This window comes from Mustela erminea, chromosome 8, assembly GCF_009829155.1.
Source record: "Mustela erminea isolate mMusErm1 chromosome 8, mMusErm1.Pri, whole genome shotgun sequence".
In the NCBI taxonomy this organism is placed as follows: Eukaryota; Metazoa; Chordata; class Mammalia; order Carnivora; family Mustelidae; genus Mustela; species Mustela erminea.
In genome coordinates, this window is record NC_045621.1 from 43,992,501 (window position 1) to 44,019,913 (window position 27,413).

At 52.6% G+C, this 27,413-nt stretch overlaps 1 protein-coding gene and 1 long non-coding RNA gene across 3 annotated transcripts in view; one reads left to right on the forward strand and one right to left on the reverse strand.

Moving 5' to 3' along the window:
- Positions 1-27,413, forward strand: part of RAMP1 (receptor activity modifying protein 1) — a 43,512-nt gene that overhangs the window by 14,773 nt on the left and 1,326 nt on the right. For both annotated transcript variants that reach the window (XM_032355317.1, XM_032355318.1), the window contains exon 2: positions 1,582-1,720. In XM_032355317.1, coding sequence (XP_032211208.1) covers positions 1,582-1,720 — 139 coding nt within the window. The remainder of the gene's footprint in view (positions 1-1,581; positions 1,721-27,413) is intronic.
- On the reverse strand, positions 6,452-10,007 carry LOC116597512. The gene is made up of 4 exons (XR_004288649.1): positions 9,952-10,007; positions 7,896-8,100; positions 6,642-6,741; positions 6,452-6,556 (listed from the first exon to the last, which is right to left on the reverse strand). It is a non-coding gene; the product is annotated as an uncharacterized LOC116597512 (long non-coding RNA).

Below are 27,413 nucleotides of genomic sequence, written 5' to 3' on the forward strand. Positions count from 1 at the left end.
ATTGAGCCCCCAGGAGTTGCATTCTAGAATGACACTTCACAGCCTGCCCCTTCATGGTCTGCCCTCTCCCCAGGTCTTCAGCAAAAGACAGGTCAGGCCCTCCACTGCACTGCCCAGCTCCTTGTCTAGCCCTCAGCCTCTTGGGACTGGGAATTGGTTGAGTGTGGGGCCTAAGGCCGGTGAGACAAATTCAGTCAAGCCTATACCTTTTCTGGGCTGGGAACTTAGGCCGCTTCTGCATCCCAAATCCTCTGTTTCCCCATCTAGTAAGTTCATGATCACAGTAGGACCTGCCTGCAGGATCTGAGTACATGTAGAGAGCTTTGAGCAGGCTCATGTATTGTAGGGGCTGGAGTACCAGTTCCTCCGCATTTTGCTCCTGGAAGATGGAGTCACATGGGGGGGTGGGCAAGAGTCTGAGGGGCTGTGGGACAAGCCCACTCACATACACACCACCTTCTAGGCCGTGTTTCAGAGTCAGACCCCAGAGCTCCCAGCATAGTCTGAGTGCCTGGAGGGCCACCACCCTCCCCTTGGGTGGGCCATCCCACCTACTGCCTTGTGGGCTTCCCAGACCCAAGAGCTGCAAGGAGCAGCTGGGTGTCCACACATGCCCATGAGGCCTGACGTGGAGTCCAAGAATTCCTGGGGTAGCCCTGGCTTTCCAGCTCCAGGCCTCATACAGGAATCTGGAAAGGCCATGAGGGTAGGGGTCCTGTGGGCAGAGAGCCAAGATAGCCTGAGGGGCAGTAGGTAGGCCAGGCCTTGAGGAGGGATTGTGAAGGACCCCCACTGCCCCTGGCCCTGCCTGGTCCTGTAGACAGGCAGAGGAGGCTGATGTCCAGCCTGAAAAGGAAGAGCAGGGAGGCCTAGGGGTGGGGACCCAGGGGGAAATCTTCCTCACCTGCCAGCAGCCACCTGAGCCAGTTGTGGGCTTAGGGGGGAAGGGAGTGAATTTTGATTTGTGCAGTGCCTTCCTTACCTTTTTGAGCTCATATATATCAAGTTGGGGGATAGAGCAGGTTTCACATCTCAGTTTGTGGGTGTGCTTTGTAGCCAGTAAGTATCCAGACCTCAGCGTCATGAGCTGGGGCTCCTCAAGGCAGGTGGGCTGTCCCTGGGACTGAGAGCCAGAGCCTGGACCCCATGTTCTGGCCCAAATCGGCCAGAGGCCTGGTGGCATCCAGGGGGAGGGACTGTTTGCAATCCCAGGGGTCCTTAGTTTCCCCACGTGTGAAGGGGGGGGTGCTGGGGGCTGTGTTGGGGAGTTGGAGTGAGGATGGAGTGGTGCCTGAGTGTCAGACCCTACTGGGCTGCTGGGCTTCCTGCGCCTGGCGGTCAGCGGCTGCGAGGGGAGTTGCGATCCCCTGGCCCTGTGCACTCGGAGCTCTGGGAGGCGCCATCTGGCCCGCAGGCAGCAAGCAGGGCTTTGGCTGAGTTGTGCTGGATCCGTGAGCCCCAGGCTTCCTCTCCACAGATCGGGGGAAGTGGGCTCTGGGCCAGGCCCCTCGTGGGTGCACAGGGGAGGCAGAGGAGGGTGGGCGGGGGTCGGCTGATGGTCTCTGGACACTCTCGTTGCAGTGCACCCCCTACTTATGGCCACAGCCTGCCAGGACGCCAGCTACGGCCCTCTCCTCCAGGAGCTCTGCCTCAGCCAGTTCCAGGTGAGCATGGACGCCATCGGGAAGACGCTGTGGTGTGACTGGGGCAAGACCATCAGGTGAGTCTCGTGTGTCCCCTGTTTGGGGGTGGGCATGGCTGGGGTGGGGGCTCCAGGCCTGGTGTGAGGAGTCCACTCAAGGCCACCGTGAGGGGTTCTACTCCATGGTCTGGGGTGACAGAACATGGCCACGGGCGGGGACAGTCTTAGGGTGAAGGAAAATGCCAGGAGCAAGTGAGTGTGGATAGAGGAGGCTATGTCCATGATGGCCTGGGGGCAGGGGGGATGCCGGGCCGTGTCCAGCCACGCCTCTGTGGCTAGAAGGTTCCGTGTGGGCCATGTTCCTGTGAGACGCGTGTGGCCCATCCCAGTGCAGGTGCGTGGGGGATGGTCTAGTGCCCACAGGGCTGAGTCTCCGTGACAGATGCCCCCGCTTAGAGGGGTGTCTCTGCTGGTTCCCTTGGTCCCCGTGGTCAGTGTAGGGGAAGGCTGTTGGTATCACATCAGTATTTCTTTCAAGGAATTGGTTTATACGGCTTGGGGTTCTGGAAAGTCCAAAATCTGTAGGGTAGGCATGTAGAGGTGGTATTGCTGGCCGGCAGGCTGACACAGAGACCTGGCCATCATAAATAAATAAAGATATTCTTTAACTTTGCTATGCTATGTCCTTATCTTATACTACAGATTATTTCTGGTGCTATACAATAGATATCTTTAAATCTATACAATAGATATTTTTAAGTCTTTTTAAATTTTTAAATCTTTAAATTCAATTAAGTTAACATATTCCATATTAATAGTTTCAGAGGTAGAGGTCAGGGATTCATCAGTTGCATATAACACCCAGTGCTCATTACATCCCGTGCCCTCCTGAATGCCCATCCCCCAGTGACCCCATCGCCCTAGCGTCTCTCCCCTCCAGCAACCCTCAGTTTGTTTCCTATAGTTAAGAGGCTCTTGTGGTTTCCCTCCCTCTCTGTTTTCCTCTTATCTTATTTTTCCTTCCCTTCCTCTACACTCATCCTGTTTTATTTCTTAAATTCCACATATGAATGAGACCATATAGAATTTTCTTTCACCAGTTGATTTATTTCACCCAGCATAATACTCTCTAGCTCCATCCATGTCATTGTAAATGGCAAGATTTCATTCTTCTTGAAGGCTGAGTAATATTCCAGTGTGTGTGTGTGTGTGTGCACGTGTGTGTGTGTGTGTGCATGCATATGCACACTACCTCTTCTTTATCCATTCATCTGTCGATGGATGTCTAGGCTCTTTCCGTAATTTGGCTGTTGTGGACATTCTGCTATAAACATTGGGGTGCAGGGACCCCTTCAGATCAGCATTTTTGTACCCTTTGGTTTAATACCTAGTATTACAATTGCTGGGTCAGTGGTGCAAGGGTGGGTCAGTGGGTTAAGCCTCTGCCTTCGGCTCAGGTCATGATCCCAGGGTCCTGGGATCAAGCCCCGCATCAGGCTCCCTGCTGAGCAGAGAGCCTGCTTCTTTCCTTTTTTTTTTTTTTTTTATAAATTGCCAGGTCATAGGGTAGCTCTATTTTCAACTTTTTGAGGAAACTCCATACTGTTTTCCAGAGTGGCTGCACCACCTTGCATTCCCAGCAACAGTGTAAGGGGGTTCCCTTTCTCTGCATCCTCACCAACATCTGTGGCTTCCCAAGTTGCTAATTTTAGCTATTCTGATGCGTGTGAGGTGGTATCTCAGTGTGCTTTTAATTTATATTTCCCTGATGCCCAGTGATATTGAGCATTTTTTCATGGGTCTGTTGGCCATGTGTATGTCTTTGGAGAAATGTCTGTTCATGTCTGTTGTCCATTTCTTGACTGGGTTATTTGTTTTCTGGGTATTGAGCTTCGTAAGTTCTTTGTGTGTTTTGGATACTAGCCCTTTATACAGATATTCTTTGGCATTTTGTTTTCACCTACCAGTCTATGCTGGAAACCCATTCTAATCAGTGCATAGAGAGCTGCAGCATGCAGTTTTGCAGCTGAATAATGTTGCTCTGTGCATAATTTTCCAAGCACTTTCCCAGCAGGACGGATTTGGTTTTCCCAGTATTTCCGAATTTCAGGGAATGTTGAAGGGAATGACCTGTGTATGTGCATAGTCATGCTCATGTTGTGGGATCTGTGTCCCTGCTGTGATGCCCTGGGTGCAGGGCTCCCAGGTGCGAGGTGGGAGCATGCCGTGCTGAGCACACCTTCTTGCCCTCCAGGAGGACCAGGAGTGGGCAGCCCCACCCGCAGCATGAGGGAGCCATTTCCCACCACCCGCCCGCACACCCCACTGTCAGGCTTGAGTCCTTGCTGCCTGCTCAGTCAGAAACAGTGTCTCCCTGGTATGTTTTGGGTTTCTCCAGTGACAAGTTCCTCTTCTGTTCTCTTTTCTGTGAATGTTTGTGTCTTTCCCCCTTTTCTGTCAGGTTTCTGATCCTTTTTTTTTTTTTTAAGATTTTATTTATTTATTTGACAGACAGAGATCACAAGTAGGCAGAGAGGCAGGGAGAGAGAGAGAGAGGGAAGCAGGCTCCCTGCTGAGCAGAGATCCCAATGCGGGACTCGATCCCAGGACCCTGAGATCATGACCTGAGCCGAAGGCAGCGGCTTAACCCACTGAGCCACCCAGGCGCCCAGGTTTCTGATCCTGAGGTTTTTTTTTTTTTCCTAAGATTTTATTTTTAAGTAATCTCTACCCTCTACATGGGGCTAGAACTCACAGTCCCAAGACCAAGAGTCACGACCCTGTCTACTGACCACACCAGCTGGGTGCCCCATAGAGGTGAATTCAGACCCTTGTCTGCTGTGCCTGAGAAGTGCTCTCCCAACTCAAGCACTGTCTTTTGACTCCCTTTCTGCCATTCCTGCTGCCACATAACCTTGTTTTCACGTAGCCATGCACATCAGCGTGTCACCCCCCGGATCCGAGTCACAGCTGCATGGCCTCTCCCCACGCCAGGGTTCCAGAGGATCCACCCCTGCTTTCCTCTCAAGTCCGTGTGGTTTGGGGGACACATCTCTGACCCTGGTGCCTCTGCGCTTCATTCTGATGGAAGGCACGCCAGGAAGCGCGCTCTGTCTTCTTCCTGACGAGCTGCCCGGCTGTCCTGTTCATTCCCGAGCCCATCTCTGCCCACCGCGGGTTGTGATGGCCCTTTGTCCTGTGTCATCTCCCTCCACGCTTTGTCCTGTGTCATCTCCCTCCACGCTTTGCCCGCACCTTCATCAACACTCCGTGTTTCAAGCCTTCTCCTATTACCTCCATCTACAGCCTGAATTCTCCTCCAGGACAGTCGGTCTTCACTGCCTACCTACGGCTTACTTATCACTCACACCATTTCAAGAAAAGAGTTCGTTATTATAGCTAGCACTTATTAAGCACCTACTGTGAGCTCAGCATTGTGCCAATCCCTCAGACTCCGTCATCTCTTGTAAGTAAGCGGCAACCTCAGGAGATGGTAGGACAGTCAAAATCCCTGCCTTATCTGCCCAGGGGCACAGCTCACAAGGTCTCTTTGGGTCCAGAGTCTCAACTCATGACATTCCCCAGGGGTACAAGATGGCCCCCTCCTGATTCTCTGGGGAGTGTGGGGACGCCCCAGGGAGGTGGTTGATGGCCTTCAGTGGCCATCTTGGCTTCTGCCAATGTCCAGGGGGCCTGGTGGGGCCTGGTACTCAGGCCAAAAGCAGACTCTCCAGAGTCTCCTGGAGCAGTAGGGGCAGTGGAGCCAGGGGATAGCAGACAGGGCAGGGGTCTGACAAAGGGTGCAGGTACTGGGACAGACCCCCTCCCTGAACCAAGTGCAGCCAGGGCCTGTTGCTGGGGTGCAGGCAGTGCCTTGAGAGCAGACCTGGGAACTCAATGGAGCCTGGGATGGAGCCCCCAGGCTAATGCTGCGGGTGGAGAAATCCAAAGGGAGTTCAAGGCCAGAGGACCCCGATGCCTGCTGCTCGGGGTGATGGCTGTCCTAGCAACTGGGCTGGGCCTGCGGTGGCTTCAACATGGCCGAGGGATGTTCTGGATCATACTCTGAAGTCAGAGGATTTAAAACAGCCTCATGGCAGAGGGAACTTCCCCTCCTCCCAAGTGACAAATGGGAGCCTGCCAGCCTTCCTTAGGATGCATGCTCTGGAGGAGATGGGGACAAAATCCTCTGTGGGGCACATGGGGACCTGCTCATGCCCTCTGGCCCCCAGGCTCGCAGTGCCACCTCCTGCGTCACGGCAGACTGAGAGGGGGGCCCTCAATTGCCCTGCTTCCCTTAGGACACTGGATGGAAACATTGGGTTCTTTCCAAAGTACTTCTCAGCAGCAGTGTGCATCACTGCTCAGAGAGAGAGATCTGGAGAGAAAGCTGAGGGCTAACAAGAGCATTTGGGCCATGTTCCAGCAAGAGGACAATGACCTGCCCTGGGACTGTGGGTCTTTTTGTTTTTGCATTTCAAGAGTTATAAGGGAGCTTATCCTGGGACCTTAGCTGTCCAGCATGGTTCTGCATTTCAATCAGTCCATGGCCTTGGACCCTGACCCTTCTCTTCATCTGAGGGTGACTTGGGGGCTGCTCCTGAGTCCTTTCTTGTCTAGGGATGCCTTGGATTTCTCAGATTCCCCCGGTTTCTGACCTGTCCTGGTCCCAGGTCTCCTCAGGGCAAATGTGCTCAGCAGGACAGACTGCCCTGCCCCCTCCCCACCCCCACCCCCCAGGATCCAGGCCCAGCCCATGATTCCCCAGGGGTTAGCTTGTTAAACAGCAGGCCTGGCATGCTAGTGGAAATGAAAGGTCATTTAATGTATTAACTGGGAGTATAATCTAATTGAGGGAGCTACAGAGAACATGGGAAAATGTGTCATCAGAAATTCTCATCTCCAGAGATGTTCCTGCAGGTTTTCGGGAGGGAGAGAAAGAGCAGAACAGATAAGGAGAAGAATCTCGAATGTGAGGAACTCAAGCAGTTTGATTTACCTGCATATGGATCTCCTCCCCAACACGGAAAGTGCTGGGGGGCTTCAGGAGGCGCTGCTGCTGCTGCCTTCCCGCCCCGTCACTGGCTCCCAGGTGTCACCTTGGACAGGGGAAGATATCAGAGGGGTCCCCAGGGAGTGGGTCACCACCTTCCATGACCAGCCATCAGAGAACCCAACTTCACCTTCACACCAGTCAAGGCACCCCTCCTGTCTCTGTCTGGAAGCTTCTAGGTTTGTCACTGCTGACTGGGTCCGGCTCAGTGCCCGGCAGCTCCCTAACACGGTATCCCAGAGCAGGCGGCCTGGTCTGCCTCCCTGCAGTCCCTTACCATGTGCAGACCTGTGCAGGGTGTGGAGAGCCCTCCAGCCCGGACCAAAGAGCATCATTCCGAGGAGGGCTCTCCCACCCTGGGAAGTGGGGGGCAGCCTGGTGTGTCAAGGGAAGGACACAGAGCGGGGCTCTAGGGGACAGGCTGCCGTGCTGTGTCCAGGAGCACAGACCCCAAGCTCCCGTTCCTCAGGGACTGCGGACCAGAACAGGGCACCTTGGCCCCCCTCGGGATCTGCTCTCTGCTGCACAAGGAGCCTTCCTTCTTCTGTGTCTCCCTTCAGAGTCAAGTCAGGGAGTTCTGGCGAGGCAGCAGGCCGGAGTAGCTGCTCTTCTTAGGAATCCCAACAGGAACTGAAAGGGAGGCATCTTTCTCCAGGTGCAGAGGTCTCCCCAGGGCAGTGGCTGTGTCCTCCAGGGACTCTAGCTGCACCCGGCTATGTGGCCGAGACCTCAGGTTGGAACACATCCAGGGTGCTCCACGCCATTCTCTGGAGCCTGCAGGCCACTTGGCATGGGACACCTGTCCCCATGGGGACCTCCCACCAGGCTGCGAGCGTGGCTGGCTCCAGGGCTGGCTTCAGCACTATGGTGGGTCTGTAAGGCCTCCGCCTCGAGAACCTGCGCCATGCTCACGAAGGCTCGGCCCCCCTGCTCGTCGGCAGGCCCCAGCACAGGTGTCCACCCCCTGCCCCTCTGCCCACCTGGCTTGGGGGAAGTCCTTCTAGTGTCTGCAGAGCCCAGGCGCACAGGGATCCTGACCTCTGCAGGCCTTCAGGGAGGAGAGGGGCTGTCCCAGGAAAGTGACCCAGCCTGCCTTTGGAGCCAGACTCCTTCTGCTGAGGCCATTTCCTCCTGTGCCCCAGCCCCGGGGCCTCATTGCGGGGCTCCAGCCCCGTGGGAAAAGGTGTGGACACCGCCTACCAGCGCCAGGGTGGGTGCCCTTGGGTGAGGGTGTCTACGGTGGTCCTCCACAGCTCTCCACGCGTCTAGGCTCCCCCTCCAGTGCTCCAGGTGTGCAGCCATGGAGGATGGGTGTTCTTCCATTGCTGGGGTCCGCAGAGAGGAAGGACCCCTGAGCTGGACCCGGAGCTCCCAGCAGCCACCTCTGGAGTTTGTTAGGCCGAAGCTGTGACAGAGAGGCATTGTGGGAATCAGAGTTCGGTGGGCAGGCAGAGAAAAGGGGGGCCCTTTTCCTCCACCCTCTCGAATCCAGCTTCTAGAAAGTCAGCACCGAGGTGGCATCTTGAGGAGAAGTGTACTACACGCACCACCAGGACCCCACAGCAGCAAGGTGGGGGGGCGCTGTCGTGAGTGGGGTATCCATGCAGGCGGCAAGGTCACGGCCGGTTAGGCCCATCCACCCTGTGTCAGGAGCTCCGCCACAGCCGACCTGTGGTAGCAGATGGAGGCTGGGGCAATGGGACCAACCATGGGGGAGCAGGGCAGGCTGAGGAAGGCTGTCTTCTCAGGCTTTGTGCACCCAGATCTGTGTTCACAGGCAAGCGGGGGGGAGGGGGGAGCAGAAGGTTCCGGAAATCCACTTTCCCCCAGCGTGCACCTAGAGTCAGCCGTGGGCAGACAGATATGGGAAAGAGTCTAAGGACCCCCTTGGGGAGAGCCTCCGACGGTGGCTCCTGGCCCCACCCTGCCCCCACTGCGTCTTTGCTCCCCCACAAGGTAGCCCTCTGGCTGTGCCCCAGCAGGCAGAGCTGCTGTCTGCATGTTGGGGGTGGGAAGCCCTCAGGGGCAGCAGTAGCATGTCGGGCTGGGGTTGCCTCATCTGTGTGCCTGCTCCGGCGGGGGGGTGGGGGGGTGGGGGGGTGGGGGCGGTTCTCAGATGATCACAGAGGGTCTATGGATGGCTACCTGCTGGACTGGAAGCTTTCAGGGAGTAGGGAGGAAGAACCCCACTCCCTCCTTGAGAAAGCTCCCAAAACGTGTGTCTACAGAGGCCAGAAACCGAGCAGTCCCATGTGGCGGGGGGACGCTGGGAGCCATGGAGGAGGACCACCGGCCCTCATTCCTCCATGTCCCTGGGCCACCACCTCATGCTTGACCCCCCTTCCTGTCCACTGGCGGCAACAGCGGGCACGGATGCTTCCCCAGACACGGCGGTGACCACGTAGCACCGTAGCACCAAGCCTGCTTTGACATCTGTTTCCATTACGGGATGCACTGCCCTCTTCCCCACCTCCTTGGTCTGGGGATGAAGTCACAGTGTGGGAGGTCAGCCATGGAGCAACACTGAGCAGATCCTGGCTGGGGTCACAGGAGCAGGCAGGTGGGGCAGATCCTAGTGATGGGGACTTGTGGCAATGTGCCTTCTGCTCCCACCTTGGAGATGCTGCTGTGACTCCCCGCACACCGCACCCCCCCCCCCAGGAAGGCCTCAGAGACTTCCAGGTTGTGAGCACAGGAGTTTGCTGTCAGGGAGGGGTGCAGGCTGGCTCACAAAGGTCTCCCCTGAGCCTGCTCTAGGGTAGGCCCCCCAGGGCTGTGCGCACCTGGGAGAGGCAGGGAGCACGAAGTGGGGAGGACTAGTAGGTGTGGCGGGGGGGGGGGGGCGCGGTTTGCAGCAGCTGCCCCCTCCCACCACTGATAACCTTCAGCCCAGCCCTGGTCCTGCCCCCAGGGTCTCCCAGGACCCCTCTGTTCATCCATCATTCTGTTGGTGGCCGTCTTTTGAGCACGGTTGGGCCCAGCAACATTCCATCGACTGTCAGGGCCCTGGGGAGCTGTGGCATAGGGTGGCGACCACCTTCCCCGCGCTTATTATATAGACAGCTTTCTCCCCCAGTGGCTCACAGGACTTCAGCCCTGGACGCTGTCTTACAGGGTGCCCTATGGGACACATTCAGGTGCCTTTTAGGTCTGCATTCCCATTTCCTTCAGCCAAAAAAACAAAAACTAAAACAAAAACCAGAGAACCCATTTTCTTAAAAATACACTCCTTCCGAGTAGTAAGAGGGGAGTTTACCTTCACTGCCCCGGGCCAGCTGGACGCAGCCTAACTCAGTAGCAGGAAGGCCAAGTTAACATCCTGATTTTCGCAATCCTGTTATGCTGGGCCATTTCCAGGTTTTTGCGTTGTAAATGATGCAGCTCTGAGAGCTTCTCTACATACAGCCTTACTTCTTTTTTTGACTAATTTCTTTAAGAATCCTTGCAAATGGACTTACTACAGCCTGTGCCATGAACATTCTGTAGGTTTTTTAAAAGATTCTATTTATTTATTTGAGAGAGAGGGAGCACAAGCAGGGGGAGCAGCAGAGGCAGAGGGAGAAGCAGGCTCCCCACTGAGCAAGGAACCTGATGTGGGACTCAATTTCAGGACCCTGGGATCATGACCTGAGCCGGAGGCAGATGCTTAGTGGACTGAGCCACCCAGGAGCCCCCATTCTGTGGTTCTTGATAAGTTTTGCCCAGTTGCCATTTTATTTTATTTATTTCATTTCTTTTCTTTTGGTGCACAGAGGTGGTTTTATTAAAGCATGGGACTCGTGGACAGAAAGAGCTGCCCTCCCAGCTGCCCTTTTAAAGAATTCTACGAATTTTTATTACCAGCAACACACGAAACTATTGATTTCCTCACATGTCCGTGAGAATTGAGTTTGTAGAGATCCTGGTTTTGCAGGTTTCAAATGAGCCGCCTCTCGTCTGCTGTGCCTGCCTTCGGCTGCCGGGAAGGAGAACTGTTCTTCTGAAGTTCTCTGCGGTTTGTTTCTTCTCAAGCGCAAAGTATTTGAGCATGACTTTAGCTACTTTATCTTCGGAGTCCCTGGGACTTTTATTAACCTTATTTTACAGACTCCTGAACGTGGTAGAAGTTAGCTAGTTGTTGTTTTGCTCTAAATGTTTTCTCTTCACATGTCCCTTGTGTTTACTGCGGTGCTGTTTGTGTTCCGTGTGTGATATATTAATTATTCCGCTTACGCGTGTGCCCTGACTCACTCCTCAGAGGTCTGTGACTTGGCCACCGTCCTATCTGTTCTGGAAATCCAGTTGTCGAAATTTGGAGGGAGTCCTATGGCCACAATGTTATGTTCTGTTTCTATTTAGTTGTCACGTGGTTTGAAATAACATTTCTCCTTCCTAACACAGTGAGTAGTTTACATTAAGACCTGAATTAAAATTTATTTCCTTCCTACTTCGATGATGCTAACATCATTTGTTAAATAGTATTTCTTACTTCTGTTTGGTAAGCTTAGCTTAAAACATAAGACATTCGTGCGTGGATTAAGATCACATCAGTTGATTTTTATTTATGGCTTGGGGCCATACCCTCGCTTCTCATCACCGTGCTCTGTAATATTTTCTACAGTTTAGACGATCTCATTTGCTTTTAGTGTGTACGTTCTCATTGCATTTCACATTACGTTTTGCTTTCTTTGATATATGTTCTGCCTGTTTTCCAAAAGAGTGAAAAACCATTCTGCAGGGGCACCTGGGTGGCTCAGTGGGTTAAAGCCTCTGCCTTCAGCTCAGGTCATGATCCCAAGGTCCTGGGATCGAGCCGCACATCGGGCTCTCTGCTCAGTGGGGAGTCTGCTTCCCCCTCTCTCTCTGCCTGCCTCTCTGCCTACTTGTGATCTCTGTCTGTCAAATAAATAAACAAAATCTTGGAGAAGAAAAAAAAACCATTCTGCCAAGTTCCATCAGAGGTCATACTGAGATTCTAATTGAGATGGACATCACCAAGCAGTCCACTACAGAAGAGCCATCTGCTAGCAGGGATCTTCCCACAGCGAGCGTCTTTGGCCCCCGAGTCCTGAAGAATGGCGGCAGGCCTACTTGGCCTCATTGGCTGTTACCTTCAGATGTTGTCTCAGCAGTTAGTACAGAACTCGCACAGTGGACTGAGCATAGAACTCAAATGGGACCTGCCGTTCAGGAACCCCGCCGATTCCGTCCCTGCCTACCCTCCATAGGCCTCTGTTTCCTCCCCAGGAAAATGAGTATAAAAGTATTCACTTCTTTACCATCTCCTCATTTCCCTCCATACAAGTTTCCCGGAAGTTCTAGGATTAGGGTCATAGTTGCCTCATGGAATATATGTGCTCAGCTGACTACTGGGGTCAAGAGGGGGAAATAATTTATCTGACGTGATAATTATTCATCCCTTGCAAATGTGAATGAATTCTTCACTAAAACCATCAGAACTGTGTTGCGGGGTGGGGAGGATTTCTTTTTCTAGTTTCACTGTTGCTCGATTTGGGCTGTTTTCTGTCTCGTGCTCGTTATTTCACCGGTGTCTATCGGGTCAGGATTCTTCACGTTTCTCCCGGAAACCTAATGACACATACCGTCCCCTTACATGTTTCAGATCTTCTGTATTCAAAATTTCGTCTAATCTTTGTGTTTTTCCCGCCCTTTGTGTTCTCTGTATGGAGGCCACCTGGGTCAGCAGAGGCAGAGAGGACAAGGCCCATTTTTTTATTCATTGTGCCCATTCTTTTTTTTTTTTTTTTTAAAGATTTTATTTATTTATTTGACAGAGATCACAAGTAGACAGAGAGGCAGGCAGAGAGAGAGGGGGAAGCAGGCTCCATGCTGAGCAGAGAGCCCGATGCGGGACTCGATCCCGGACGCTGAGATCATGACCTGAGCCGAAGGCAGCAGCTTAACCCACTGAGCCACCCAGGCACCCCATTGTGCCCATTCTTAAAGGTCTTTAGAAAATGGGCTAGATTTTAGAGAGCAGTGTCTTTTAAAAATTTTTTGGCTTTAACTTTCATCATTTGCTTTTCCCTCTTTTTCGCTCCCCCCCCACCCCCCAATTTTTTTTTGCTTCTTTCACGAGATAGAATTTTGATGCTTATTGCATCATCATTTTTTTCTCTTTGAACCTAATGAGGCCATGTGGTTTCTCCTTCTGGACCTTCTTTACCACTTTCTGCTGGTTTTGAGATGTCTGTGTTTTCGTCGTACCGGACAGATTTTTCCGTAGACAAATACATTTTCATTCTCAAATGTTGTATTTCTGTTTGGTTCTTACTCTCTTCTTCTCTTGACAGAATAAGAGAACAGAGAGCAAACAGTTTCTGCTTCCATATTTTTGTTGAGATTTTCCTTGAGATCCTGCACATGACGACCTTCTATAAACACACCGGCAGACCTTGAAAACGAACCATATTCTGCTCGTTTCATTCCCACTGAAACAGCAACGGACCCCGCACTGTTGTGCTACTCAGCTCCTTCCCGTGTTCCTGAACTTTCTGTGTGTTTGATAATGAGCAGTGGATTCTTCAGTCCTGGCCAAACTGGCATGGTTTTTCTGCGTCGTTCTCCCGGCGGGTGTGCATGCATACATCCTGCTCTGTTACTATAGCATGTAGATGCCGCACGATTATGCTGCTGACATCAACCGTGACGTAAGTTTACGACTCTTGCCACGTGGGATGGTTTTTGCCTGTGTTAATCTCGGCCTGGTATTAGCCCTGAAACCCCACTCTGCAGCCCCTTGAAGCTTACTCACACCTCCTCTTCCTCTTCTGGTGTGTCTTGTGAACAGCATATTGCTGGATTTTATGCTTCCGCAGGGAGAGCCGTGAGCCTCATAACTGAGAAATGACCTTGTATTTGTCCTTTCTGTTCAGCCTTCAGGTGCTCCTTTTTTTGTCTTGATTTTTTATGTTACGCTGATTTATTTTTTTCTTCCCATTGTTGAAACGTGATGTCTTTTCTTTTATCTTTCTGATGAGGCTGACTGTTGGAAAACTTCTTTTCACTCAACCAGCTGTGAAATGTGAAACACAGATGCTCTGATTCCTGTGTTCGTTTTCTTACAGGGTCAGACCTCATACCCTGGCCTTTCCCCGCAGCCACCGAACCGTGGAAGATTCCCCTGCCTCCCCAGATTCTCTGGGTTTTTGGATTCCTGGACTTTTGCTTTGTCTCTCTCTCTCTCTCCTCATTGATTTGGGTTAATGTTCTAGTATTTTCTTTGTCTTTCTCTTCTCTATTTTGTTTTTATTTTTCACCCTGCATGGTTCTGACTTTTGTCAATAATAACCCTTGGTCTGATCCGGCTCGTGGCTACTCATCTTTGCAAATAGGCTGTTAACTCAAGCATGTCTTACTATTTTTAACTCATCGTTCCCTTTCACATGTGCCTTTTAGATTCTGGCAATTATTCGAAGTAAATCCTAGGAATAAACTGTATGATTAATACGTTCTCAAAAGCAAAAATTTTCTAGGGCGCTTTAAAAAGCTGCCTTTCTCCAGGAGTGACAGCTTGGCAGGTAATACAGTGTGATGAACAGCCCCGTTTTCTGAAGTTGGTGTAGCCGGCGTTCCATTGTCTCTGGGTTTTTATCATGTCATCAGAGAAGGCAAAGAGATGGTTTCTTATCTTGTAAGCAAGACCTCTGCTTTCCAGGGTTGGGGGAGAGGGGTTGCTTGCAAGTTGCTAGAGGCAAGGACTGGGAAGGGACTGTGAAGGCATGGGGTAGGCAGGAGGCAGGCCCTGAGCCCCATGACTGTTTAGGGACTGCCTTCGGGGAGCCTTTGGGCAGCGTCCAACATAGACCCTCGGGCCCTGGACTGATCCTCAGACCAACGCCTGACTCCCCTCCTTGGACCAGGACCAGCTTGTCCTGGTGCCACCGGGGGCTTCAGGACCCCCTCCAGAAAGCTAGGTGGGCCTGCAGGTCCTTGTGACCTTGATGTCTCTGTGTTCTTGTCCTCCTGGGCTGCTGGGGCTGCTCCAGGTACACACTTGTCCCAGGCTGATTCCTAATCACAGAGAAGCATGGCAGATGGCTGGAAGCTTCTGTCTCACTGTGGGCAGCCTCAGCCTCCTGGCTTGGAAGAGCACACACTCACCAGGAGGTGGGACAGAGCGTTGGCAGGCCAGGAGCCACTGGTGGCTGCTCTTACCCAGTCCCAGTTGTGGTTCCTTCTTAAAAAGTTAGGTGAGGGCACTCGGGTACCACGAAGGAGTTCAGAACCAGATATTTAAGTGCTAGCCTCTGCTGTGGACCCCACAGGGGGTGGGTCCATGCTGTGGCTGGTGGGGAACCAGGGGCAGGACCTTCCCCCGCTCCTGGGGCTGCACCCCCCTCGGGTTTAGGCTTCAGCACCTGCTACACGGTGGCTGCTGGGAAGCCCCTCTTTCTCCCTCAGGGTGAGCCCCGGGAGTAGATAGAGGGTCCACAGGTGAGGGTCTCGGTGCTGGCAGGTCTCAGCAGAGTCAGGAGGGAGAGGATTGTTCCTTCCTTCCCTCAGGCACACTCCCTCCAGGCCGGTTCTGGGGAGACAGTTGGTGCCTGGCCTCACAGGAATTCCAGGCCAGAGACGGAGGCTCCCCAACAGATATGGGGTCCCCAGTGGCCAGGTGCCATGTGTGCAGGGAGTGTCCAGCTCAGAGCGGGTTTCCCCAACTTGCTGTTAGCTGGGAGCTGCTACGTCCCCCTGACAGCTGAAAGCACAACAGCTCAGTGCTCAGTCTCACCGCCAGGCTGGATACCGCGGTGTGGAATGTTCCATGGCCCTGCCCTTCCCCCTGTATTTGGTGTCGCCCCAAACTCTGAACGCAGTAAGACTGGGACAGTGAGGGCACAGGTGGCAGGGGCCACTTGGACGAGTAGGCCACAAGTGGTGGGACATGGCGGGAGGGCAGGACAGGTGTCCCTGCGGGGGTGGGCGGAGTGGGGTCCCAGCTGAAAGTGGCATCACAGAGACAAAGGGGCTCCAGGGCGGGACGGGCAGTGGGACAGAGAGCAGTGGGACAAGGATGGGCTCCAGGGAAAAGCCCTTCCCTCCCATGACCTGCGTAGCTTCACAAGGATAATGTCCTGGGGTGTCAGTGTCCAAACATAGCGCCCCACTGTCCACCTAATCCTGGGACACAGACTCATGCACACCCACATCCCAGCAAGGGTGGGAGTGATGGCTTCACCTTCCTAGACCTGGTGTCTGCACGGGGGTCCCAGATCTCCACAGGAGTTCCAGCAAGGACAAGGGTGGGAGGGGGCTCACACCGATGCCTGGGTGACAGCAGGCACAGCTTGGTGATCAGCCACAGTCCCCTAGCTTCTCAGACGCCTGCTGGATTTTACAAGTGCAGTTTCATCGCCCTGAGCTCCAGACCCCAGGAGCCTGGTTCCTGCCCCAGCCTGTTCTCAGAAAATGCATTGTGCCCTCGCCCGCCCAGCAGGCCCTCTCCGTGGGGAGCCCGGTTGGGCAGCATCCTGGGCGCTGTGTCTGCTGCCAGCACAGACTGTGCACAGGGCCAGGAATGGATTTAGAAACCTCTGCTTCCTCCTAGTGTGAGCAGAGGCTCCAGAAGCTGTCTGGCGCAGAGCCACGGGGCAGGAATTGCGGAGGGAGACAAATGAGGCCGGGCCCCAGCTGGGCGCCTCCTCCCCAAAAGGGGCTTCTGAGGCCAAGCAGAGGAGGAAGCTACGTGCATGGAGGAGCCAAGCAGACATGGGTCAGACCCCTGGGTGCCCCCTTCACTGCCACCCAGGGTCACCCACACGGGCCACCCCCGCAGCCCACTTTGTAAGAGGCTCAGAACGCTGGTTCAAGGAGTAACTTCCCATATTCTGTGGGAATGTGTCCTAGGATCTCCTAGCCTGTGGAGGGCAGAGAGCCAGGGCATCTGCAGTCCTGGGTGGGGACTGTTGCCCTCAGCTGCGGGGAGGTGTGTTGTTGACACCCCAACCTAAGTGGGTCCCCATTCTGTATGCCCACAGCTCCCTGTGACCTCCTTAGTTTCAGGGTGTCCCTCGCCCAGGGGACAAAGACTGGGCTTGGCCTGACCCCAGGGCCAGGCAGCACGTGCTCCCAGCAGGAACCCACAGCCCAACCCCAGCAGGGCGGCTGGAGAGCTGCCCTACCACCTTCTGTGTTTCTGTGGCCTCAGGTCCCCACAGCCTGATCTCCCAGCACAGTACCCTGTGGTGCCCCAGTCCCTTTAGGCCCACCCGTCCTACCCACCAGTGTTTGCAGGCTGCTGCTCTGTTTGCAGACCCTGAGAGGAGGGTGCTCAAGCCATACTCTGGCCTGTTGGGGGCCAAGCTCAGGAAACCAGGGCTGGGCCTAGAGCTGTCTGGTATGACAGCAAAGCTGTATTGTCCACCAAACTCTGATTAAATCTTCCAGAAACACAGAAAACACTGGGGTCCCCTCAACAGACAGCGGTCACCTTGACTGGAGCTTCCTCCATGGGTTGGGGGCTATGAGGGCCTCTGGGTACATTGGCTTCCTGGTCTCCAGCTCAGCCCTGTGATGGTCTTCTCAGATGGAGAAACCACAGCCCAGAGATACCAAGTCTCTTGTCCAAGGACACACTGCAGCTTGGAGGGTTGGATCCTTCACAGGGCGGCTAGCCAAGGTGGAGGCTGAAGCCACATGGCCTGCCTGGAGGAGGGGGCGCTCTTCCCCATTCCACACAGGGCCCCATGCACCGCACGGCTTCCATGTGATCCCCACCCACTGCTTTCAGGTGGTGCCAACCAGCCTGGTTGCAAAGCTGAAAAATGTTCCCAGGGAGTCAGTCCCCTGTTGCTCCCTCAAAGTGTGCTCCGGGATCCAGGCCCAAGGGTGGGCTCTGGGGCTAGCACAGGAACACACAGTTCTGTGTGTAGGGACTGCGGGTCTGTGCTTCTGAGACATGGGTCTAGGGGCCTTGGGCCTGCCTACGGGCCCTGTATCCAGGCAAGGAGCTCCAGGACAGCCCAGGTGGGAAGGGACAGTGCCCTCTACCACCTCTCCCTCCTGGCCTAGGTTTGGGGAGCAAGGGCTCCAGGTGGTTCCTTTGGGGGGGCCCAGAGTCACAAGCATATCAGCCTTGTGCGCCGAGCCCTACTGTGCCCCCACCCAGGGACAGGATTCTACGGGGACCTGAGAGGAGCCACTCCATCTCGCAACATCCCAGTCCGGTGGGGAGGCAGATAGCAGACAGGCAGCTGCAATTGGTTGCAGGGTATAGTATGGGGGATGTGGGAGAGGGGCGCCAAAGGCCAGGGCACTCAGCCAGGGCACGCATACCAAAAGCACCAGGCCTGAGTCCTGTCTTGAGAGGAAATAGAAGAACACGGGCAGGGGGGCTCGGGGGGCTTCAGGAGGAGAGCCGCAGGCCTGTCCTGCCACCCTGCGTGGAAGCCCGGTTGGGGGAAGCCAGTCCTCTGCAGGAAAGGAACCGTGAAATCCTTTCTTCACGGGATGGGGTCATGGAGCAGGTCGTGCGTACGTGCGTCTTAAGAAGCAGGCAGAAAGCAGAACGTGGGAGAGGGGCCAGGTTCAGGCTCCCAGTGTCTACCGCCCACATGCCGTTGGGATGGGGGGTGGTGGGGGTCACTTCCAGGGGCAGGGCCCTCAGGACCTCATCTGAACTGGGTGAGAGGGTACTGCCCTCCCCCAGGCAGCATCTTTCTGGGCCAACACCCAGGGACTGAAGTGGGGTGACCCTAGACCGCTGCCTTGCGGTTTTCCCCTGTGGAATGTCTCTGGGGATGGGAACCCAGGCTGGCTTCGGGCCAGGAGATGGGAAGCCAAAGGCGCAGCAGGGTGGGAAGGGGGAGCCCTGGCTCGAGGAGGCCACAGAGGGCTGTCCCACATCTGTGTTCCACAGTGGCCTAGCAGGATGAGGTCTTTACAGCTCTTCCCTGACCCCCTTCTGCTATTTATCAGCTGACGCACACCCCGGGTGGGGGGCAAGTGGTTCTCGGGACTGTCGCCTCCTAGCCAGCATGAAAATGCCAGCCAGTCTCCATGGGCCTTCCTCTTCCCTGGAACCCTCCCGAGGCTGTTTATTCTCTGTTCTGTTCATGTTCTTCATTTTCTGAGGCAATGGCACTTGCCCACCTCCCTCGGCCAGGGCCCAGGGGTCAGGGAGGTATGGTTGACCAGGGAGCTGACATGATGTGAAGTTACCTCCGCCGCTCACAGGGTTTTGTATGAAGCCTGTAGAGCTGTTTCGGTTCTTTGTGGCCCGAGTGTTGGTAGAGACCTTGAGTCTGTGCCCGTGAATGCTGCGAGTCATGGGCCAAGCTCCCTGGGCACACAGGTCTGCCAGGATGTCCAGGGTCCCCGTTCTACAAAATAAGGAGATCCACCATGGGAGGAACCTTGGAAATATGCATTTTTCCAGTACGTGTTTGCATGCAATGGTCACAGTAACGCCAAAGCTTTCTTGTCTGAGCGCTGTGGCTCAGCCCTGGGCTGCAGAGATGCTCAAGGCCTCCTGTCCCTGGACCTGGTCACAGACTTCCTTTGACATACCCCAGCATCAAGAAAAACAAAAGATGTCCCATCCTGTGCTACCTCCGGGCAAGAGGGCCAGCTCCTGAGTCCTCTTGTGTGGGGGCCCACAGAGATAGAGACCACGTGGGCTCAGTTAGCCACCTGGGGGGGCCCCCGGTCTCCCTGGGGTCCGAGGCCCTTTGTATCAATGAGCCAGCCTGGCACGCTTACTCCAGGCCTGACGCTGTGTGGTTTTGCATCACCAAAGGAAGTAGCCCCAGGGGTGGCCAGCCCCGTCCTGCCTAGGAAAGGCTGCGCGTGACGACCCAGTTGTAGGTCGGAGCCCTGACCCCAGAGGCGGAAACCACAAGGAAGAAGACATGACCACTTGAAGATGAAGTCCCCCTGGCCTGTGATGAAAATGCCCCCAGGGTTCCAGTAATGAACAGGACGTGCCCTTGCTGTGGGAGAAGTTTATCACATTAAGAAAAGAAACTCTTTGTGGTTTTACAAGGTTGTTTCTTTTTAATCAGAAATCAGAAATCAGTGAGGGGCACCTGGATGGCTCAGTCATTTAAGCGTCTGCCTTTGGCTCAGGTCATGATCCTGGGGTCCTGGGATCAAGCCCTGCATTGGGCTCCCTGCTCAGCAGGAAGCCTGCTTCTCCCTCTGCCTCTGACCCTCCCCCTGCTTGTACTCTTGTTTGTTCTCTCTCTCAAATGAATAAATAAAATTTTTAAAAATCTTTTTAAAAATATGAGAAGAAACATGGGAATGTTAATAGATAATTACTTTATTTCTTTTTAATTTTATTTATTTTTATTTGTCAGAGAAAGCACAAGCAGGAGAAGTGGCTGAGGGAGAGGCAGAAGCAGGTTCCCTGCTGAGCATGGAGCCCGGTGAATGTGGGACTCCATCCCAGCACCCTGAGATCATGATCTGAGTGGAAGGCAGATGCTTCACCAGCTAAGCCCCCAGGCGCCCCACCCCTACTCTTCTTCTACATTATAGGATTTAGAAATATGGCTGGTTTCACTGCAACTATTTTTCTAAAGAATCAGCATTTTATTTTTTTTTTTAAAGATTTTATTTATTTATTTGACAGAGAGAGATCACAAGCAGGCAGAGAGGCAGGCAGAGAGAGAGGAGGAAGCAGGCTCCCGGCTGAGCAGAGAGCCTGATGTAGGGCTCGATCCCAGGACCCTGAGATCATGACCTGAGCCGAAGGCAGCGGCTTAACCCACTGAGCCACCCAGGCGCCCCAACAATCAGCATTTTAATTTGCTGATTCATTTTACTATTTTTTAAAATATCCCTAATTATTTGTTTCTAACAATTAGTAGTGCATTTAAATGATTTATCCTTTGGAATAATTTACTTTGCTGTTCTTTTTAAAACTGTCTTGATTTGGAGACTTTCTTTGTGTAATTTCATATGTTTTTGTTTAGTAAGTAAGTTTAGGAGAGCGGATTTTTCTCAGGATTGTTTGTGGGCCATCCCCTAACTTTTTTTTTCATCTCCTTAACTTTTACAAATAGTATTGCCATTGTCTTCTTAATAGTGCATAAATGAATTGTCAAGTTCTCCTCAGACCTCAAAATTATAGGAGTTGTCTTTAATTTCTGGTCAGTTGATTTTTTTTTAACTTATCCTTTTCTTACTAATTTCTACTTTTGAATATTGTAGTCAAAGACTACTGATGTACGGTTTCTGCTGTGGGCTTCTGTTATTGTTCTTTCCTGCTGCAGTAGAATCTGTGGCCTTTGAAAAGGTGATTGTTTCTCTGCCGACCAGGCACATCACAATGCTTCAGTGAATGTGGTTTGTTCACATTATATGGATTTTAATCTGCTCAGCCCTGAAAGGGAGTTAAAGTCTCCGACTTGAAGGTGTGGTCAACTCCATCTTGTGCTTCTGACACCTGTAGGCTGTCTGTACACCAGGAAGCTCTCAGAACACTGTCACAGTGGGAATGTCGCACTTGGCGCCCTTCCATTGAGGGATGAGCAAAGGTTGGCCTTGGGAAGATGGGGTTAGGAGCCTTCCATGCAGAAAGCAAAGACCTTTCAAGCAGCATGTGCAAATATCCTGAGACAGAAATGTTAGCCAGCCAAGCTAGCATGTAGCCAGTGAGAAGGACAGGACATGTTTGAGGGTGGGTAATAACCCATGAAGACAAGTCACTTCTGCCTACTCCTGGGCCTAGAGATAGAGCCACACAGGAAGAGGGGGGACACCTCTGGAGGAGGTAAGGAGAAGCCCATGATGGCTCAGGAGCTGGGCAAGGTTTCCCGGGTGGTGGGAGATGGGGCTGAGGCAGGGATAGCCTGGAAGTCAGCTGTGTTGACAGCTGGATGTGGACAGAAGCGAGTTTCACATGCAGGTGTGGAGGGTCACAGCTGGCCCACGAGCCAAGGAGCCTGCAGAGTATGGACACCCCTCCCCGCACGGGTAGGTAGCAAGGACAGGGGAGCCTCTCGGTGGGGACAGGTCAGGCTGATGACAGAGGGGAAAGGCTCAAGGGACGAGGTAGCAGTCAGGAGAAGCATCCCCAGGAGAGGCCATGAAGAGGAGGTGCCTAGGAGGAGCGCCCTCTGGTGGCCTTCCTGAAAGGCTGCGGCTGGAGCTGGCCGTGGAGACCGTTGGTGGGGCTGGGAGCCCCCAGGAGAAGGAGCACAGAGGAAGCTTTTAGAAGCAGTCTCCTTCACCCCTGTCCAACTGTTGGCTGTTTTTCACAATCAGAAAGTTTCAGTGAACATCTCGTTACATGACATGTGTCTACATTTTATGGTATTATTTTAGGATAATTCCCAGAATCAGAATTCTTGGGTCAGAAGGTATCCCCAGTTCTGAGGTCATTGACACGTACTGCCAAATTGCCTCCCAGATAAATGTCATTTTATTGATTAGTGATGATGTATGTGTCCCCCTCATTCCACTACACTGTCGTCAGTGCAGTCTTATTTTTAAATCTAGGAATTCACTTTTTTTTTTTTCCTAAACAGTGAGGTTAAAGTTCTTCACAGATGCGTATTAGTTGTTTGGATTTCCAGAAGAGCTGTCTCACCAGGGGCGTCACGGGTATCTGGCTCTGTGTCTCACACCCACGCACAGGCTTCTCCCACTCCCTGAAAGCCTCCCTGTCCCGTGTCATCTGGCACTCTGACAGGCTCTCAGGCCAACCTCACTCGGGCTGCCAGGCCACCACCTCCCCTCCCCACGGGGGTGGGGGTTGCAGAGCCACTGGAAACCCTGCACAATACATGATCCTGGACAGGTGGAGGCAAATACTGAGGCAGATGAGCTAAACCTAAGTCCAAAAGCACTTCCTCCTCCGATTTTGGAGGCTGAGACACGTGTTGTCTGGTCAGCGTTTGCTCAAGCTGATGGAACAAGAAGCGTGTACTTCAGGAGTCACACGCCAATTGTCTGGGAGGAAGCGATGAAGTAACATGCATTTATTGGGCGCCTGCTGTATGTTGGGCCCTTGACCTCATTTAACTTGATCTGCCCTGTAACCCTGACAGGTAGTCTCCTCATTAGAATAGAAGGAGGGGCACCTGGGTGGCTCAGTGAGTTAAGCCGCTGCCTTCGGCTCAGGTCATGATCTCGGGGTCCTGGGATCAAGTCCCGCATCGGGCTCTCTGCTCAGCAGGGAGCCTGCTTCCTCCTCTCTCTCTCTCTCTGTGCCTGCCTCTATGCCTACTTGTGATCTCTCTCTGTCAAATATATAAATAAAATCTTAAAAAAAAAGAATAGAAGGAGGCCAGGGCTCACTCTGATAGGGGTCATGAGATCCCCAAGATCACGCGTGATAGTCATGGAGATGGGATTTGAATCCAGGTCTGTGGGGTGTCAGGGCTCAGACTCAGATACCCCACACATCAGGGCTGGTCAGGACTAGCTGGGGAAAACACCAACCACAAGTGTCCCCAGAGTACACCACTTGTCTGGGGCATCTGTGGGCATCGGCCTTCTTGTCAATAAGTAAACACCCGTGAGTCATGGCACTCTTGACTTGGGACCCAAGTATATGGGAAGCTCCCACCATAGTGTTCAGAAACATGCCAAGCAAAGTTTGCTTAAGGGCCCAGAATAGAAAGACTCAGACAAAAAAAAAAAAAAAAGAAAGAAAGAAAAGAAAAGAAAAAAGGTAATTGTTCAGTTACGTGAGAACTGAAAATAGAGGGTTAAGGCAAGAATATTTTTCATGATTATTTTGGGTCCTTCAGTCAGTACTATGTTCTGCTGAAGAGAAGAATGTCTGCACTCTGAGGGGAATTCTCTTATCACACCCTTGCTGACAGGGCTCAAAAATATTTATTGAAAGTTTCAGCTGTCACTTCTATATAAATAAACAGGATGTGGATGGCCAACTGCATGTTAGAGATATTTTTAGACAGGGGTGGCTTTGCAGACTGGAGGGATAACATTTCAAGGAGAAAGCGCCTGATCCCAGAATAGCCCACCAGAGGCTCACCCTCCGCATGGCCTCAGTGTGGGGTCTGACGAGTCTTGTCTCTTAGGTCGGGAGCTCTTCCCCATCCTGGTTGGCCAGCCCAGACATGGCAACCCCAACCCCTCTTTGTAGGGACATCCCATCTCCTTTCCTTTAGGCACAGAAAATGGGGAACAATGTTTAGGATGGATTGTCACTGGTCCCGCTGACTGGATGGGTCTGCTGGGCCTGAGGCAGGGGAGAAGGCAGTCATTTAAACCAGCGCTTATAACACGTAACCCTGTGGCTGACCAACAGCCAGCCCAGAAGGCTGGACTTGGGGCTTTTACAATATGTGACACATTCAGCGTTGCCCTGGGCCAGCCACTGGATGCATGCTGGTTTCTTCCCTCACCCAGTGAGACCCAGCCTGTCAGGATTTCCTGCCAATTTTCCCACTTCTGTTTTTACTTGAAACATGAGTCCTTGCTCACTTGGGAAAACCGCACACCCTGGTGGGTGCAGACCTGCAGACCCCTGCAGGTCTGCTGCTGCCGCCTCAGCCCACTCTCCCCCTCCTGGGGCCTCCACACCCCGCCCTCCCACATGGACTGAGGGGGCCCCATGGTCCCTGTGTGCTCGCAGCAGTGACCCAGAGAGCAGCCAGGGCAGACAAAACAGTGACTTAGCGATTTCAAGTCTAAAAGGAGCTACATAGAGGGGTGCTCAAGGCTGGAGACACCCTGGCCTTTTCCATGCAGCCTTTTCAAGCCTCCTTGAGTAGTTCCTCTGTGGTCTCTGCTCCCTTTACTCACTTTCTACATCAAAAATCAGGAAGATCAGAAATATATCTTTTAAAGATCCTCATTTTTACTTTTCACAGAGCTCTTCATCTTGCTAGGTTCCTCTGACTGAAAATCTCAAACGTTACTTATAACCCAGATCTGCCGGCAGTGAATTCTCTCAGTCTTCAGTTCAGCTTCGTATGTGGAAGCTATTTTTGCTGGGTGTGGAATTCTGGGCAGACAGAGGTGTGTTCCCACTGCCACTCCCAACACTTTGTCACCCCATTGTCCCCTGGCCTGCACAGTCTCAGGTCAGAAGTCTGCTGACATCCTGTCATTGCTCCTCCATAGGTGTATTTTTTCTTGACAGGCTCTAGGATTTTTTTCTTTTGGATTTTTTTTCCTTTATCTTTGGTTTTCAGCTGCTAGTTTGAATCTGATGTGTCTATATGGCTGTTTATTGGCTGTTGCTGTCACTTTGGTTTTTACTCTATTTGGGGCTCTCTGACTTCTTGGATTTGCAATTTGATATGTCACTAATTTTGAAAATTTTTCAGCCATTATCTCTTAAAAACTTTTCCCGTCCTATTTCTTTCTTTTTTTTTTTTTTAAAGATTGTATTATTTATTTGAGAGAGCACAAGCAGGGGTAGGGGCAGAGGGAGAGGCAGGAGCAGGCTCCCTGTTGAGCAGGGAGCCCAATGTGGGTCTTGATCCCAGGCCCCTGGGATCTCTGACCTGAGCCGAAGGCAGATGCTTAACCAACTGAGCCACCCAGGGGCCCCTCTGCCCCATTTCTTCTCCTCCTTCTGGGACTCAGATTACAAACCGGAGTTGATATCATTGGCAGTGTTATTAATTCGCCACAGACATGCTCTATTTTTTCTCTTTGTGTTTCTGTTTAGTAATTTCTGACCTACCTTCAGATTCAGCAGTTCACTCCTCAGATGTCAGGTCTGTTGATGAGTCCATCAAAGGAATTCTCTCTGATGCTGTGTTTGTTTGTTTGTGTGTTTGTTTTCTACACCTTGCATCTCTGCTGAACTTCTCTGTTTGTGTCTGTTGGCTACCTTCCCCACTTAGACCCTTTATCATAGTTTTCCTTTTGAGGAAAACTGCATGATAGTTATGATATCTCAGAGTCTGATTCTGTGGATCGATGTATCTCTTGACAAGGGGTTGCTTGGTTTCTGTTCTTTGGAATGAAAGTTCGTGATTCTGTATTGAATACTGAACATTCATGTATAGGAAAGCCGAGACTGAGGCAACTACTGTTTCTACCTGGAAATGAGTGAGCTGCTCCTGCCAGGCTGTTCGGGTGGGGTTTTGAGTCAGTCTTGTCAGGAACTGGGCTGGGCTTAGGGCTTGTGGTTGCGGCAGAGAGTTTCAGAACACCACAGCCCTCTACACCTCTAGCAACAGGCTGCTACAGCCTTGGGCTCAGAGTCGGGCCTGGTGACATGTCCTCAGTGCAACATCCCACCCTGTATGCCCGGGCCACACACAGTGGGTCTCTCCCCACCTTGTCTGGGCGGCAGATGGTTACTGCTTATTAGTCTGTGTTATGCCCATATGAGGGAGCAGAGCCTCAGTTCAGACAGGCCCCTGTCTTTGGGCCTCTCCCATGGTGGCCAAACCCTGCCCTGTATCTGTGGGGCCTTGGCAGGGAGAGTCCTGCCTCCCTCCCAGCAGCAGAAGACCTCTGTTTGGTATCACCCAGGATCCTAGGCCCAGGATGGGCTCCTGCTGCTCTCCCAAGGGAAGACAGTCTTTTCCCCATCCTTCCCTCAGCCACTCTGCATCTTTCTTGTGTCCTGGGCTGACAGGCTGTACCATCCCTCCCTCAGCAGCTTCAGGCTTTTGCTCCCAGGGAGAGTAGGGCCTGGGAATGTCAGAAGGGCTATGGGTCTGTTCCCTCCTGTTCCTCCAGGGGTCTAAGGCTGGCAATTCTTACATGAGAAGTATTCAAGAAATGTAGTGTGCCTGGCCAAGTGTGACAGCCAGTCTCCTGCCTGCCCCAGTCCTCAGGAACGCCCTTTGGCGCCTCATGGGAAGACGTGATGAGTCAGTGTGTCTGGGGCCCCAGAAATTCCAAACTGACCTTCTAGTCCACAGTTGGCCTTTGACAGTTTTTTACAAGTGGATTTCTTCTCGCATCTGGTATGGCAGCTGTGTCTCTTTCCCACGCGTGGCCCCAGGTGGGACAGTTCTGGCTTGAAATAAGTTACTTCACTGCTTTGCAGTCTCAGATCTCTGACAGATTCCAGAAAACATACCATTTCTTAGTCTCTTTGGCTTTTTTTGTTTGTTTGTTTTGTTATCATTCAAGTAAGAGCAACACGCTTTGCAGCTTTCTACCTGATAAGCAGAAGCAGAAGTGGTTTCCCTTCTGGAAACTACATCTTCCTTTCCCCCCATATTGACTCTTCACTTATTAAAAAGTAATTTACCCAAAGTATTAAATGTAGACCCACCATATCCAGCAGTTAAACTCTTGGGAGTACACCCAAAAGAATTGAAAGCACAGTGTTCAAGAGATGTTTGCCCAGAAGTGGTTTCCCTTCTGGAAACTACATCTTCCTTTCCACCCATATTGACTCTTCACTTATTAAAAAGTAATTTACCCAAAGTGTTAAATGTAGACCCACCGTATCCAGCAGTTACACACTTGGGAGTACACCCAAAAGAATCGAAAGCATGGTGTTCAAGACACGTTTGCCCACCCGTGTTTGTACCAGCTATGTTCCTCCCAGTCACTAAACGTGGAAGCAACCCAGGTTGTCCATTGATAATGGATAAACAAAATGAAGTAGGTGCAAGCAGAACGTGATTTCGCCTTGAAAAGGAAGGAGTCTGTCACCTGCTACCACATGATGAACCTTGGGGACGCTTTGCTTGGGGAAATAAACCCATCACAAAAAGACAAATACCTTATGATTCCACTTACCCAAGGTCCCTAGAGCGGTCACAGTCAGAGATAAAAAGCTGCTTGGTGGGTGGGAAGGGGGAACGGGAAGTCAATGTTTCA